Source organism: Trichechus manatus, unplaced genomic scaffold (genome assembly GCF_000243295.1).
Source record: "Trichechus manatus latirostris isolate Lorelei unplaced genomic scaffold, TriManLat1.0 scaffold00113, whole genome shotgun sequence".
NCBI classification, from domain to species: domain Eukaryota; kingdom Metazoa; phylum Chordata; class Mammalia; order Sirenia; family Trichechidae; genus Trichechus; species Trichechus manatus.
This window is the reverse complement of record NW_004444049.1, coordinates 7886481-7900383: the sequence shown is the minus strand read 5'-3', so window position 1 is coordinate 7900383 and position 13903 is coordinate 7886481. Positions and strand designations below refer to the sequence as shown.

Sequence of the window (13903 nt, the reverse complement as noted above, 5' to 3'; positions counted from 1 at the left end):
TCACCAAGAAAGAAAATATTCTACAAAACAACTGTGCCTTAATGCTTTACTGCCAGCCACTGGTTGACTGGGCCAAAGTCATGGTCAATTGCAGAACATAGGCTCTAAATCTTATGATGTGTCTTTCTTCTATTGTTCATCACAGATTTGCAGTCAGTATACCTCATTTTGGCCTGTTGCTCAACCTCCAGCACCTGGGGAGCAATGTTTTCCTCTTCCAAGTTCTTTTTGGCATAGTCTTCCTTCTAGGCAAAGGTCTGGCACTTTTGACTATCAATCATATCGGCCGTGCAGGAAGCCAGACCATTTTCATGTTCCTGTAGGGTATTTCTATTCTGCTCCTCATGTTTGTACCTCAAGGTGAGAAAATATCAAGGTTAGAAAAAGAAGTGGCTTCTCCCCATTGCTCTGGGATTGTACTGTCTTACCTGCCTAAGTAGGAGGAAAGGAGCCTAAGGGTCTCCTGAAACCAATCTACAGGTTTAGGACAGATTCTGCCATGAACTTGTTAGGAATGGAGGCAAAGGTCAGCAAGGGTCAGCCCAGACATTTAGTTGTCTTCATTATCACTGAGAAATGTCTGGAAAATAATGACATTTTCTCCAGAACCACAATTGATCACTTGCCCTTTGCCCAGTCACACGTTTAATAACAATCATTGAGGGAATAGGCCTTGTAACTGTATGAGGACACAGTATTGTCACTTCCTTTTCTGGGCTCTCATTACAACAGCTCCGGTGACAATTACTCCCTGATCTCTATGTGTTCACTTGTGTGTCTGGTATTAGGTCACCATGACTGCAAACCTGGGTTAGTGGAGGCTTTTTGGCTTCAAGAAAATAAAAATACTTTGTCTCCGTTGAAGAAGTATACAGCGGGGATAAGAGGTTAAGCATATTAAGGTCCTCTCTTAGAATTTTAATTTTACTAAATGAAATGATCATATGTAGTGATTAGGGGACCCATGTGCTTACCACACTTCACGTATTTCCCAGCTGAGTAATGTATTTTACAGGACCAGATGGTGGCTCCAATTCTATTGAATGTCAGCAGTGATGCAAGTTGGCTGCCTTAGAATAGACCACACTCCAATGTTGCAAAGCTATCATATTTTTTTAACTGAGTAGAAAACTGACTGTCTTAAACTTCCCTTCCGTGGTTCACAACATCTTTTCTCCCTCCCAAAGAGTTTCTTGTTGTTGATTGCTGGATCATTATTTTAAGTCACGCTTATCTTCATTCTTTCCGTTACAATTGAAGTCTTCTCCTTTATTACTCTCATGTGCCATACTTGTCCCTGGTCAATATTATATCTTCACCTAAGTTTTCAACTCCTCAAGGACATGGATGCGTCTTAGACTCCTCAGAATTTGCCCACATGACAGTCCTATGTTCTACAGTAGGAGTATAGAAGGCATAGGCAGAACAACGGAGGGAAGCTCCTGCCAGACTCAATCTCCCCTCTCGTCCTCTGGAAAATCTTCGATATGCAGGGAGAGTTGGGACAATTTTTCAGGTCTTTTTATTCACTATTTGTCTTTGTCAAGGTTCTCCAGGAAAACAGAACTGGTGAGATGGATGTTTTTATAAAGAGAGATTTGCTTCTAGGCATTGGCTTAAGGGATTGTGGAGACAGCAATTCCAAAATCCTTAGGTCTTGTAACAGTCTGGAGCCTCTTGCTGGCTCATGAGATTAGAGGAGGCTGGCAAGTTCAAAATCTGTAGGTTAAGTGGCAGGCTGCAGACCTAAGCAGACTTCCGTCCCAAGACCTATAAATCAGATAACGGGAAGAGTGCAGATTCAAGACAGCGAGTTTTTCCAAATTAACTACTTATAGTCTAGTGGCAAACCATCTGGAAGGTGACGACATCACATGGCATTAGATTACATTATGGAACAGCAACTAGTCCAGAGTTTGGCCAAACCACTAGGAACCATAGGCTAGCCAAGTTGACAAGTACAATTAACCATTACACTATTTAAGATGTAATAAGTTGACAAGTCACATGTCTCAGATCACCAGCCAGTCCACATTCTCTGCCTCTGTGCATTTTTCTATGCAATATGTTTTATGCTTGCAAAACTCTTCTGTATTTTGGGAATGCTGAATGCTTCAGCTCAAATTTCCTGATCTGACTGGTCTTCCTTTCTCTAGAAATGAAGGCTCTAAATACAGTTTTGGCAACTTTGGGAATGGGCACTACTTCTACTGCTATCACCTGTTCTGTTGCCCACTCCAGTGAACTTTTCCCCACGGTAATCAGGTACAAAATGCTCTGTCAGGGTCAAAGCAGAACTTTCCCAGCTAATTGTCACTTATGGAAGAAAGAAAACACACTGGTTAGTTATCACAAGCAGTCCATTTTATAGTCATAATAATAACAACAAATTATAGCCAAAATTTATTGAAAGTTGACTTTTTGCCAGGCACCGTGCCAAAAAAAAAAAAAAGAAAAAGCCCTTTAGTGCATCATCTCACCTAATCTTCTGAACCATTCAAAGGGTAAGTGCTATGGGCATCATTATGTTTTAAATGATGAAAATCTGTCTTGATGCACTTGTGAACTTGAAGATAATACCCAGCAAACAAGACAGCGCATTTCAGAAGCAAGGGAATGCAGTCAGTCTCCATGTGTGCAAACACTCTGCTGTAGTGGTTCCCATAATGAAAGCAAAATAATATAACAAAATTTAATGTGTGGATTTTACCAGATTTATCTGTATTGTTATTCATACCCCAAGGGCAAGAATTTCAGGAATCTTTGTAGTGGCCAATTGTATTAGGGCAGCCCTGGCTCCCCTCTTGATGACCCTAGCAATGTATTCTGCCCGCCTGCCGTGGATCATCTACGGAGTCCCCCCTATCCTGGCTGGCCTTGTTGTCCTTCTCCTTCCTGAAACCAGGAATCAGCCTCTGCCTGACATCATCCAGGATGTGGAAAACGGGTGAGTAAAACCTCTATCTCTCCCTGGGGCTGCTATGTGCTATTGGTCTGTGATGGGGAAGGCAAAACACCATTGGGGGCCCCCTCTGAAAGCTCAGCATTGGCTGTTTCCATTTGTGGCAGTGCCTTGAGTTCAGTGGGAGCCCCACCCCCATCCACAGTGACGTTAGACTCCACCTGAGAATCTCTAGATCACACGGACCAGCTCTCCCCAGCTGTTCCAGTAAGTTCAGTAGTGAAGTGACCACAATTAGGTCTCCTCTGCCCTCCCTTCCTTAGTGTGAGACAGACGCCCCTGATGGTTTTTCACAAATATGCACAGACCCAAACACCAGATTCTCATCCTTCAACCTTGGTGCTCCCCAGCGCAGTGAGTGCCCACAAGCTGTCTATGACTGCCCTTAGCTGTAGGCCTGCTGACTGCCGTGGACTCTGAGGAAATGGAGGAAAATCACATGGAGGACAAGACTGTTCTGGTGCAAATCACCGTATATCCAAAAGGAAGGAGTTCTGTTGTGCTGCCTGTGAGACTCAGTCAGTCTGGTTTCACTGGGAATGAAAGTGTTAAGAAAAGAGAATAAATAAAGGGCATGGTAAGGAAAAGGGATTTCAAAATAATACACAATGGGAAAGGATTCTAAGATTTTTCTGGGCTTCCCTTACCTTTTCCACAGATTTCTTTGGCCAATGCCATGGTGACCAAAGATGAGAATAGCAAGTATGAGAGCTACTTCCCCAAATCTTGCCTTACAAGATTTACTTGAACTCTCATGTAGGGGTCATAGTTTTTTACCAAAACTCGTGGGCAGAGGATAAGCTAGCTTAAAAAATGCAGGATGCATATATTTATTTCATGTCTCTTCTTTTATATGTTTAACTGTTTGTTGGTTTCATTTTATTTGTCCCAGGAGAAAAGTCTCAAGAAAGAAAAGCAGGAAGATACCTGAACAAAAGTGACACAGTTTTAAGGAACTCCAGGAACTGCTGCTGATCAAAGAGCAAATTAAATGGGATAAAAAGCAAGATCATCTGTATATATATGCAAATTTGCAAAACACATAAAGATATAGTAGGAAAATTAATCTCATTTACAATTGTGGTACTGAATTAGTAAATATAAAATACCTATGATTTATCATAAGAAATATGAAGAAAACCATAATACTTGGTAAACACTCATAATAGGATATTTGTATAATTGTAGTTACTGAGCATGTTTTTGGATAGGAAAATGGAATTGTATTAAAAATATCAATGCTTCAACAATTAATTGGTGGAGTAATTGATGGTGCATTTACAATGAAAAACCCCCTACCACTGGAAGAACTTGACAAATAGATCCAAAAGTATCTGGAAATTAATAACAGACAACACAATCCAGAAAAAAAAAAAAAAAAAGGATCGTGGAGTGAGGATACGGCTGGATGGTATATGTGGTAGCATATGCTAACCAAAACTAAAACCTAACCTATTGCTGTTGAGTTGATTAGAACTCGTTATGACCCTATGAGTAGAGCTGGAGGAGTAAAACTGCCCCACTGGGTTTCCTAGGCGGTAAACTTTACTGGAGCAGATCACCAGGTCTTTTCTCCTTTGGAGTGGCTGTTGGGTTCAAACAGCTGACCTTTCAATTAGCAGCCAAGCACTTAACAATTTCACCACCAAGACTTGTCACTGACTAAATATTTGGAAAGAAATGCTTCATGGGAGAAAGACCTCACAATCTATTCTCATAAAAATTACAGCCTAGAAAATCCTGTCCCATCAGGTAGTTCTACTTTGTCACATGGGATCACTAGGAGTTGAAAATCGACTCGATGGCACCTACCAATAAAATCAACAACTAGACTTCATACCCTAAAACCAAAAGACAAAACAAAAATGTCACTTCGTTAAAAATTAAATAAAACCGTTTTCAGTAGAAAACTTTCAATAAAAATCTTGGGATAAGAAATTGTTGTCAATAGTAAAGCAAATGCCAGAAATTTAAAGATAGGTTGATTCGACTAAATATTCATTTAAAGCCTCTGATGGGCAAAACCCTAAAAACTTATCAAAGAAATCTATAAAAAATTTTTATCAAAATGATTTTAAAAACAGTTAACTTTTGATGGTGGACTTTTAAATGATCTTTCCTTTATACTTTGTAAGTTTATTTCCTCAAAGTTTAAACAAGGAATATATCACATATTAAAATATTATAAAATTGTTAAAAATATAACAACAAATGACAAATAATTTTCAAAATGTATTTGTATACTGAATATGTGGAATTCTTACAGATAGTTAAGAAAAAATGATAAATAATTCTATAGAAAAATTGGCAAAAGACAAAAATATGAGTTCCAAGACAAAAAGGCAACATGAGTAGTAAATTTATGAAAAACTATACAATCTCACTGGAAATTAAAGACACAAAAATTAGAACTAAATACCAACCCTTGTTTTCCGAAAGAGTACAAAAAAAAAAAAATTAATGTGCTAATTCTCAAGGTTGTTGAGAGTGCAATAAAATGGTAACTCAGAAATTGATGGTGAAATTCTAAATAATACATGCTATAGAGCTGCTAAAAACACAGTCTGGCATCATTATGAAGAGCTTTAACATGATCTTGCATTAATTCAGCAATCATTTATTCAGCCTGTAATAGCTACCAAGCAGTTGCTACAGACCTAAGTACAAAGATAAAATGGGGGGAGGGGGAGCATAAAAACATGTAGAAGTTGAGTGTAAATCTAGATGTGGTGTCACATTTTTATTTTTTATTTTACATTTTATTTTCTACAGGAAAACATAATTTTAATTAAAATTCCCCATTCCCTCTGTGTGATGGAAAATTGCAAATTAGTTAATTTCCGTAAATCCTCTGTTCCAAAGCTGTTTGGATTCCAGGAGCATATACAGTGTCAGGAGCCCTGATGGCACAGTGGTTAAGAGTTTGGCTGCTAATCAAAAGGTTGGCAGTTTGAACCCACCAGCTGCTCCTTGGAAACCCTATGTGGCAGTTCTGCTCTTTCCTAAAGTGTCACTATGAGTTGGAATTGACTCGACAGCAATGCGTTTTGGGTATACAGTGTCAAGGTGATGAGGTGGGAACAAGAAAAGGTGCACCGTTAGTTATTGTTCAAAGATTACCATGTTTCCATGGGCCTGTACTCACACAGGTGCTGCAACTGTTCCATGTACCACCACAACAAGACATTGGAATCTGGGTTATAAAGTGACCTCTCACTCCTTATGCAACCACTCTGTTACAGATCTGGTGCTTCCCTGGGTTGCTGCCAGAAGTCGGAAGTGGGTCTTTGCTCCACCATACTCCTGTGCTATTCTCAGCCATTCCTAAACATTCAAGTCTTTTTTCCACCAACCCTCTTTTCTCATTACCTCTTCCACACTCTTTAGTTATCCTATGGACTTTAGTTTTAGAAAAAAAGTCAATCAGTTTTTCTACATTTCTTTTGCAATTCACTGCCAAAAGCCTTCCAAGGGATCAAGAAGCCTAGAAATAATAACCTACAGGAATGTGGAAAAGAGAAAGGGAGAACTTGAGGGAAATAAACCATAAGGAATATCATTGACAAATTCAGCCACCTTCATCCTCTTAATAAAATGTTGATTTCCTCTTCACAAGAAGAACAAACTGCATTTATTATTGTTTATTTTCCTTAGATCTGGGGACCAGTCAATAGAACCTGATGCTGCATGAGAGGGTCCAACAGGAAGAAATCAAAAGAGAAATAAAAAATATTTAGAGTTGAATTAAAATGGAAGCACAACATAAGAAAACTATGAAATGCAGAGAAAGCAGTGCTCAAAGGGAAATTTATAGCTCTAAACACTTAAAAAATAAAAAAGATCACAAATCAAAAACCTAGCCAAAAAACTTGAGGTACTAGAAAAAGAAGAGCAAATCAAACAAAAAACCAACCAGAAGGAAAGAGATAACAAAGATCACAGTAGATAGCAATGAAATAGAGAATGGAAAAACATTAGAAAAAAATCAGTGAAACCAGAAGTTGATTTTTGAGAAGATCAATAAAATCTACAAACCTTCAGATAGACTGACCATGAAAAAAAAGAAAGAAGATGCAAGTCTCTAAGATCAAAAATAAAAGTGGGGACATTACAACTGACCCTACAGAAATAAAAAAGGTCACAAGAGAATGCTATGAATAATTGTATGCCAACAAATTAGATAATATAGGTAAAATGGACAAATTCCTAGAAACACATAACTGAGTATATTGACTCATATAGAAATAGAAGATCTCAACAGACCCATAACAAGTGAAGAGATCAAAGCAGTAATCAAAAACCTCCCAACAAAGAAAAGCCCTGGAACAGCGATCTTCACTGGGGAATTCTATTAAACATTTACAGAAGTGATACCAGTCCCTCTTAAGCTTTTCCAAAAACTAAAAGAGGAAGGAATACTCCCTAATCATTCTATAAGGCTAACGTTACCCTGATACCAAAACTTGACAAAGACAACACGATAAAACTACAGACCAATAACCCTTATGAATGTAGATGCACAAATCCTCAACAAAATATTAGTAAACTGAATCCAAAAGCATATGGAAAGGATTATAGACCATGATCCAGTAAGATTTATCCCAGAAGTGTAAAGATGGTTCAATATTAGAAAATCAATCAGTGTAGTTCATCACATCAATAGAACAAAAGAAAAGAACTACATGATCATGTCAATTAATGCATAGGGGGCTTTTGACAAAATCCAACATGCTTCCGTGATAAAAGCACTCAGTAACTATGAATAGAAGGGAAATTCCTCAATTTGATAAAGGTCATTTATGAAAAACTCACAGTTAATATTATACTCAGAGCCCTGTTGGTGCAGTCGTTAAGAGCTACGGCTGCTAACCAAAAGGTCAGCACTTCTAATTCGCCAGCCACTCCTTGGAAACCCCTTGGGGCAGTTCTACTCTGTCCTCTAGGATCGCTGTGAGTCAGAATCTACTCAGCGGCAATGGGTATGATTTTGGTTTGTAATATCATACTCAATGGAGAAAGACTGAGAGCTTAAGATCAAGAACGAGACAAAAAAAAAAAAAAAACCCAAACCCATTGTTGCTGAGTCGATTCCGACTCATAGCGACCCTATAAGACAGAATAGAACTGCTCCATAGGGTTTACAAGGAATGGCTGGTGAATTTGAACTGCTGACCTTTTGATTTAGCAGCCAAGCTCTTAACCACTGCTCCACCAGAACAAGACAAGGATGTTTAATCTCACAACTGCTATTCAATATTGTACTGGAAGTTCTAGCCAGAGCAATTAGGCAAGAGAAGTAAATAAAAAGTATCCAAATGGAAAAGGAAGAAGTAAAACTATTCTTTTTCCCAGATGACATGATGCCATATACAGAACACTCCAAAGAATCCACAAGAAAGCTACTAGAGCTGATAAATAAATTCAGCAAAATGGCAGGATACTAGGTCAATACACAAAAATCAGTCAGGTTATTATACTTCAGCAACAAAAAATTTGAAAAGATAAATAAGGAAACAATAGCATATATAATAAAATACCTAGGAATAAAATTAACTAGAGACGTAAAAGACTTATACACTGAAAACTATAAAACTATACTGAAATTAAAGAAGATCTAAATAAATGGTAGGATATTCTGTGCTCATGGATTGGAAGACTTAATATTATCAAGATGTCAATATTACCTAAAGCAATCTATGGGTTCAATGCAATACCCATCAAAGTTCCAACAGCCTTCTTTGTAGATTTGGGAAAGCCAATAGTCAAATGTATATGAAACTGCAAAGGGCACTGAATAGCCAAAGCAGTCTTGCAAAAGAAGAACAAAACAGGAGGACTCACACTTCCTTATCTCAAAACATATTACATATCTATATTAATCAAAACAGGTCGGTACTGGTATAATAATAGACATACAGACCAGTAGAATAGAATTGAGAGTCTAGAGATAAGCATACACATCTATGGTCAATTGATCTTTAACAAAGGTGCTAAATCCATCAAATAGGGAAAGAATAGGCTCTTTCATAAATGGGGTTGGGATTACTGGATTTCCACATGCAAAAGAATGAAGTTGGACCCATACTTCACACCAAATACAAAAACCAACTCAAAATGGATCAAAACTTAAATGTAAGACCTAAAACAATAAAATTCTTGGAAGAAAACATAGGAGTAATGCTTCGGAACCTAGTCTTCAATGATCAACTCTTAGCTATGACACCAAAAGCACAATTAACAAAAGACAAAATAGATAAATGGGACTTCATCAAATTTAAAAACTTTTGTTCATCTAAGGTCTTTATCAGCAAAGTGAAGAGACAAACTACGGATGGAGAAAATTTGGGGTAACCATATGTCTTAGTCATCTAGTGGTGCTGTAACAGAAATACCACAATTGGATGGCTTTAACAAAGAGAAGTTTATTTCCTCACAGCAAAGTAGGCTAAAAGTCCAAATTCAGGGCATCAGCTCCAGGGAAAGGCTTTATCTCTCTGTCAGCTCTGGAGGACGGTCCTTTTTGTCAGTCTTCCCTTGGTCTGGGAGCATCTCAGCACAAGAACCTCAGGTCCAAAGGATGCTCTCTGCTCCCGGAACTGCTTTCTTGGTGGTATGAAGTTCCCAATTCTCTGCTTGCGTCCCTTTCATCTCTTGTAAGATAAAAGGTGGTGCAGGCCACATCCTAGGGAAACTCCTTTTACACTGGATCAGGGAAGTGACCTTAGTGAGGGTGTTATACAATCCCACCCTAATCCTCTTTAACACAAAGTTACAATCACAAAATGGAAGTCAACCACACAATACTGGGAATCATGGCCCAGTGAAATTGATGCACACATTTTTGGGGGGACATAACTCAACCCATGACACCATACATCAGATAAAGTTTTAATATCCTGAATATATAAAGAACTCCTACAACTTAACAACAACAAAAAAAAAAATGCAAAAGTGGGCTAACAATTTCAATATATATTTCACCAAAAAGATATACAAATGAGCAACATCACATGAAAAATGCTCAACCTTATTAGCCATCAGGGAGATACCCATCAAAACCACAATGAGATACCACTTTGCCCCTACTAGAATGGCTAACATAAAAAAAAACAAAAGAAAACAAATGTTGGCAAGGATGTGGAGAAATTGGAACCCTCATTCACTGCTGGTGGGAATGTAAAATGGTGCAGCTGCTATAGAAAAATGTTTGGTGGTTCCTCAAAAAGTTAAACATAGATCTACCATATGACACAGCAGTTCTGCTCCTAGGTATATACCCAAGAGACTTAAAAGCAGCAACACTGCAAACCTTGTATACCATATGAAATGTACATTGCAGTACTATTCACAATAGCCAAAAAGTGCCAACCACTTAAATGTTCATCAACGGATGAATGGATAAACAAAATGTGAACTACATATATATACGTTATATCTCAATGGAATATTACTCTGCCATAAAGAGTCCTCACACATACTATAACATGGATGAAACTTGAAAACATTATGAGGACAAATATTGTATTATAACACTGTTTTAGGCTGGGTTCTCTAGAGAAGGAAACCCAGTGAAGCATATGTGTGCATGTGTGTATATATATAGAGACAGAGAGAGATTTATATCAAGGAAATGGCTCATGCAGTTGTAGTAGCTGGAAAGTCCCAAGTCCGTGGGTCAGGCATTAGGCTGGAGGTTTCTCCTGACTCACATAGCTGTAGGGGCTCAGGAATCCAAAATTGGCGGGTCAGACAGCAGGCTGTTGGCTCACGGGCTGCGGAGGCTGATGAATTCAATATCAGCAGGTAAGACAGCAGGCTGCTGGCTCAAATCCCAAGAACTGGAGGTCAGATGATGACGAGCTGGATTCAGGATCCAGAGTGAGCAAAAGCCAGAGAGCTTTGCTGGAAAGTTCACATATATTGGATGCAAGTCACATCCCCAAGGAAACTCCCTTTCAATTGATTGGCTGCTCATAGCAAATCTCATCATGGAGGTAATTACATCATTATGTAATTGCAAAACTACATCGTAACTGCCAAACCACTGAGAATCATGGCCCAGTCAAGTTGACACACAATCTTAACCATCACAAATACTTATATAAAATATCTAAAATAGGAACATGTATAGAGACCAAAGCTTATTAGTGGTTACCATGGGCAGAAGGGAAAGGGAAAGGGAGGGTCATTGTTTGTCAGTCATGAGTTTATGTTTATGGTAATGGAAAATTTGTCACAGGATATTGATAATGGTTGCATAACATGATTAATGTAATTAATGCCACTGAATTGTGCTGTAAAAATGACTTGGGGACGTCTGCCCATCAGGGAAGAGGCCAGGCTGATTCCTGTGAGGTGAAGGTCAACCATACTTGCACCCTTCAAACTTTTTACCAATTCTGACACCAGCCATCACTCCCATGGCACTCTCTACTTCTCTACTGGGTTCTATAATTTGTTGCAATGGCCACACAGAACTCACAAACTGTACTTAACAGTTAAGTGGTTTATTAGGGAAGTAACAGGTTACAATTCAGGATCAGGATCAACAGGCTACAACTTGGGCTCAGAATCAGGAAGCATGTAGGCAGTCTCCCTTCTTCAGTGCAGGACAACTCTCTCAGCTCCCCTTGGCCATGCAGTTCTCCTCTCAGACCCCTGCTGAGGACTGGCCTCCTTTTCTTGGCCCTTAGTCATCAGCACCACTTGTGCCTGGCCTCTGCCCTGATGGGGCAAGTATTACAAAGCTCTTTAGCTCTGCTAACAAGTGCCCAGAGGCACCCCACTCCACCAGGAAGTCTCCTGCCCAAAGGCTCTCAGCTCTCTTGCTCCAGGGGTCAGCATGTCCACTATAGCCACCTTGTTCCATGTGCCAGAAAGCCCACCATGCCATCTCTTGCTTGTCTCTCAGTTCTGCTGCTACCATTTCTCTGCTGCTGCTTCTCACCATCTCAAGCTGTCTCCAGTGTTAAAGCTGTCTCTCTCCTGGGTCTAGGAGGTTCTCAGTGTAAGGACCCCAGGCCAAAAGGACAAGCTCCACTCCCAGCTCTTCTTTCTTGCTGGTAGTGAGGTTCCCTCTCTGCTCTGGGATTGGCTCTATTTTAAGGCTAGTGGGATGGCAAAACTGACCAATCCCCTTGTCAGGGTTCCATACATCTTATTTGCATGGTCTCACCTCCCACAGGGGTTCCATGCACTTTAAGTGCATTCTTAGCAGGCTGTCCAATCCCCTTCGTGAGCCACAAACACCTTATTTGCATAGTCCCACTGAATTATTTTGTGGGAGTCACAAACGCTATGGCTAGAAGGGCCATATTAAGTAATATACTGCACTGCATGTACACATGAAAGATCTTGAATTGGCAAATGTTCTATGTATCTTTATAAGAATAAAAAATTTTTTAAAGAAAGTAAAAAGACAATCCATACAATTGGAGAAAATATTCTATATCACGTACAGTGAAACCTGTGAGAACGAAAAATCAAATAGACTGCCTTGTTTTTCTGGGTCTCACAAGTTTTCCTCCTTTGTGTAAATGGACAATAAGCACATGAAAACCAAAAGGGAAGCACACGCTCAGCATTTCTCAATCTGAAAGAACTGAAGAAAAAAGTCAAGCCTCGAGTTGCAATATTGAAGGATTCTGTGGGCAAAATACTGAACGATGCAGGAAGCATCAAAAGAAGACGAAAGGAATACAGAGTCACTGTACCAAAAAAGAATTGGTACAACCATTTCAGGAGGTAGCATATGATCAAAAAACTGATGATACTAAAGGAAGAAGTCCAAGCTGCCAAGAAGATATTGATGAAAAACAAGCCTCCAGAAATTGGTGGAATAACAATTGAGATATTTCAACAAATGGATGCAGCACTGGAAGTGCTCCCTTGTCTATGCCAAGAAATTTGGAAGACAGCAACCTGGCCAACCAACTGGAAGACATTCATGTTTATGCCTATTCCAAAGAAAGGTGATCCAACCTAATGCGGAAACTATTGAACAATATCATTAATATCACACAAGCAAAATTTTGTTGAAGATCATTCAAAAGTGGCTGCAGCAGTACATCAACAGGGAACTGCCAAAAATAACCCTGATTCCGAAGAGGACGTGGGATGAGGGATATCATTGCTGATGTCAGATGGATCCTGGCTGAAAGCAGAGAATACCAGAAAGATGTTTACCTGTGTTTTATTGACTATGCAAAGGCTTCCACTGTGTGGATCATAACAAATTATGGACAACATTCTGAAGAATGGGAATTCCAGAACACTTAATTGTGCTCATGAGGAACCTATACATAGATCAAGAGGCAGTCGTTAGAACGGTACCCATTTTTAGGTACTTAAAATCATTGTAGGTTCTTGATATGATTTGAACTGTAACAGAACTTCAGTTATAAAAAGTGAATGATTGCACCACATTCCACTTGTTTTACTCTAACTCAGGAGTGTTTCATTAATTTTTTAAAACAAAATTTAACGCTAAAAAAGTAAAACACTTGCTTTCTGTTCTTTCCACATAAAAACCACAAAGCAGTTTGCATGAGAGTCTTACAAGTTACATTTTTACAAATGACAGAAGACCATGTACCGGGTTTATCTTAGTTTGTTTAGAAAGTATATGCAGACCAAAGTCCAATGCTAAGGCTGAAGAGTCGCTGAGCAAGGATTCAGAGAAGACATTGAACCACTGAATTATAAACAACTGAAAGTACCTCCGGTAAATAATTACTTCTGTGACTTTCCTGAAAACAGCTAGCTGACTCATCCCAAAACAACCTGTGGAAACCACTTAGACAGCCTTGCTGCAGTGGTGAGGTTGGCCCCTTGAAAAGAAAGGAGTGTCAGAATTAACACGATTGAAAGGAACCATTTTCTCCCTTTGAACTTACCTACATAAAGTCATTTTGCTTCTTGGGGATCACATGTTCAGCCTCA

The 13903-nt window shown here is 39.1% G+C and overlaps 1 protein-coding gene across 1 annotated transcript in view; it reads left to right on the top strand.

The window, feature by feature from the left end:
* The window catches only part of LOC101359393 (solute carrier family 22 member 9-like), a 95875-nt gene extending 92165 nt beyond the window's left edge, over positions 1-3710 (top strand). The window contains 5 exon segments of the mRNA XM_012557657.1: positions 146-360; positions 2157-2265; positions 2744-2947; positions 3226-3316; positions 3621-3710. Of these exon segments, the coding sequence (XP_012413111.1) occupies positions 146-360; positions 2157-2265; positions 2744-2947; positions 3226-3316; positions 3621-3710 (709 nt within the window).
* The last annotated feature ends 10193 nt before the right edge of the window (positions 3711-13903 follow it).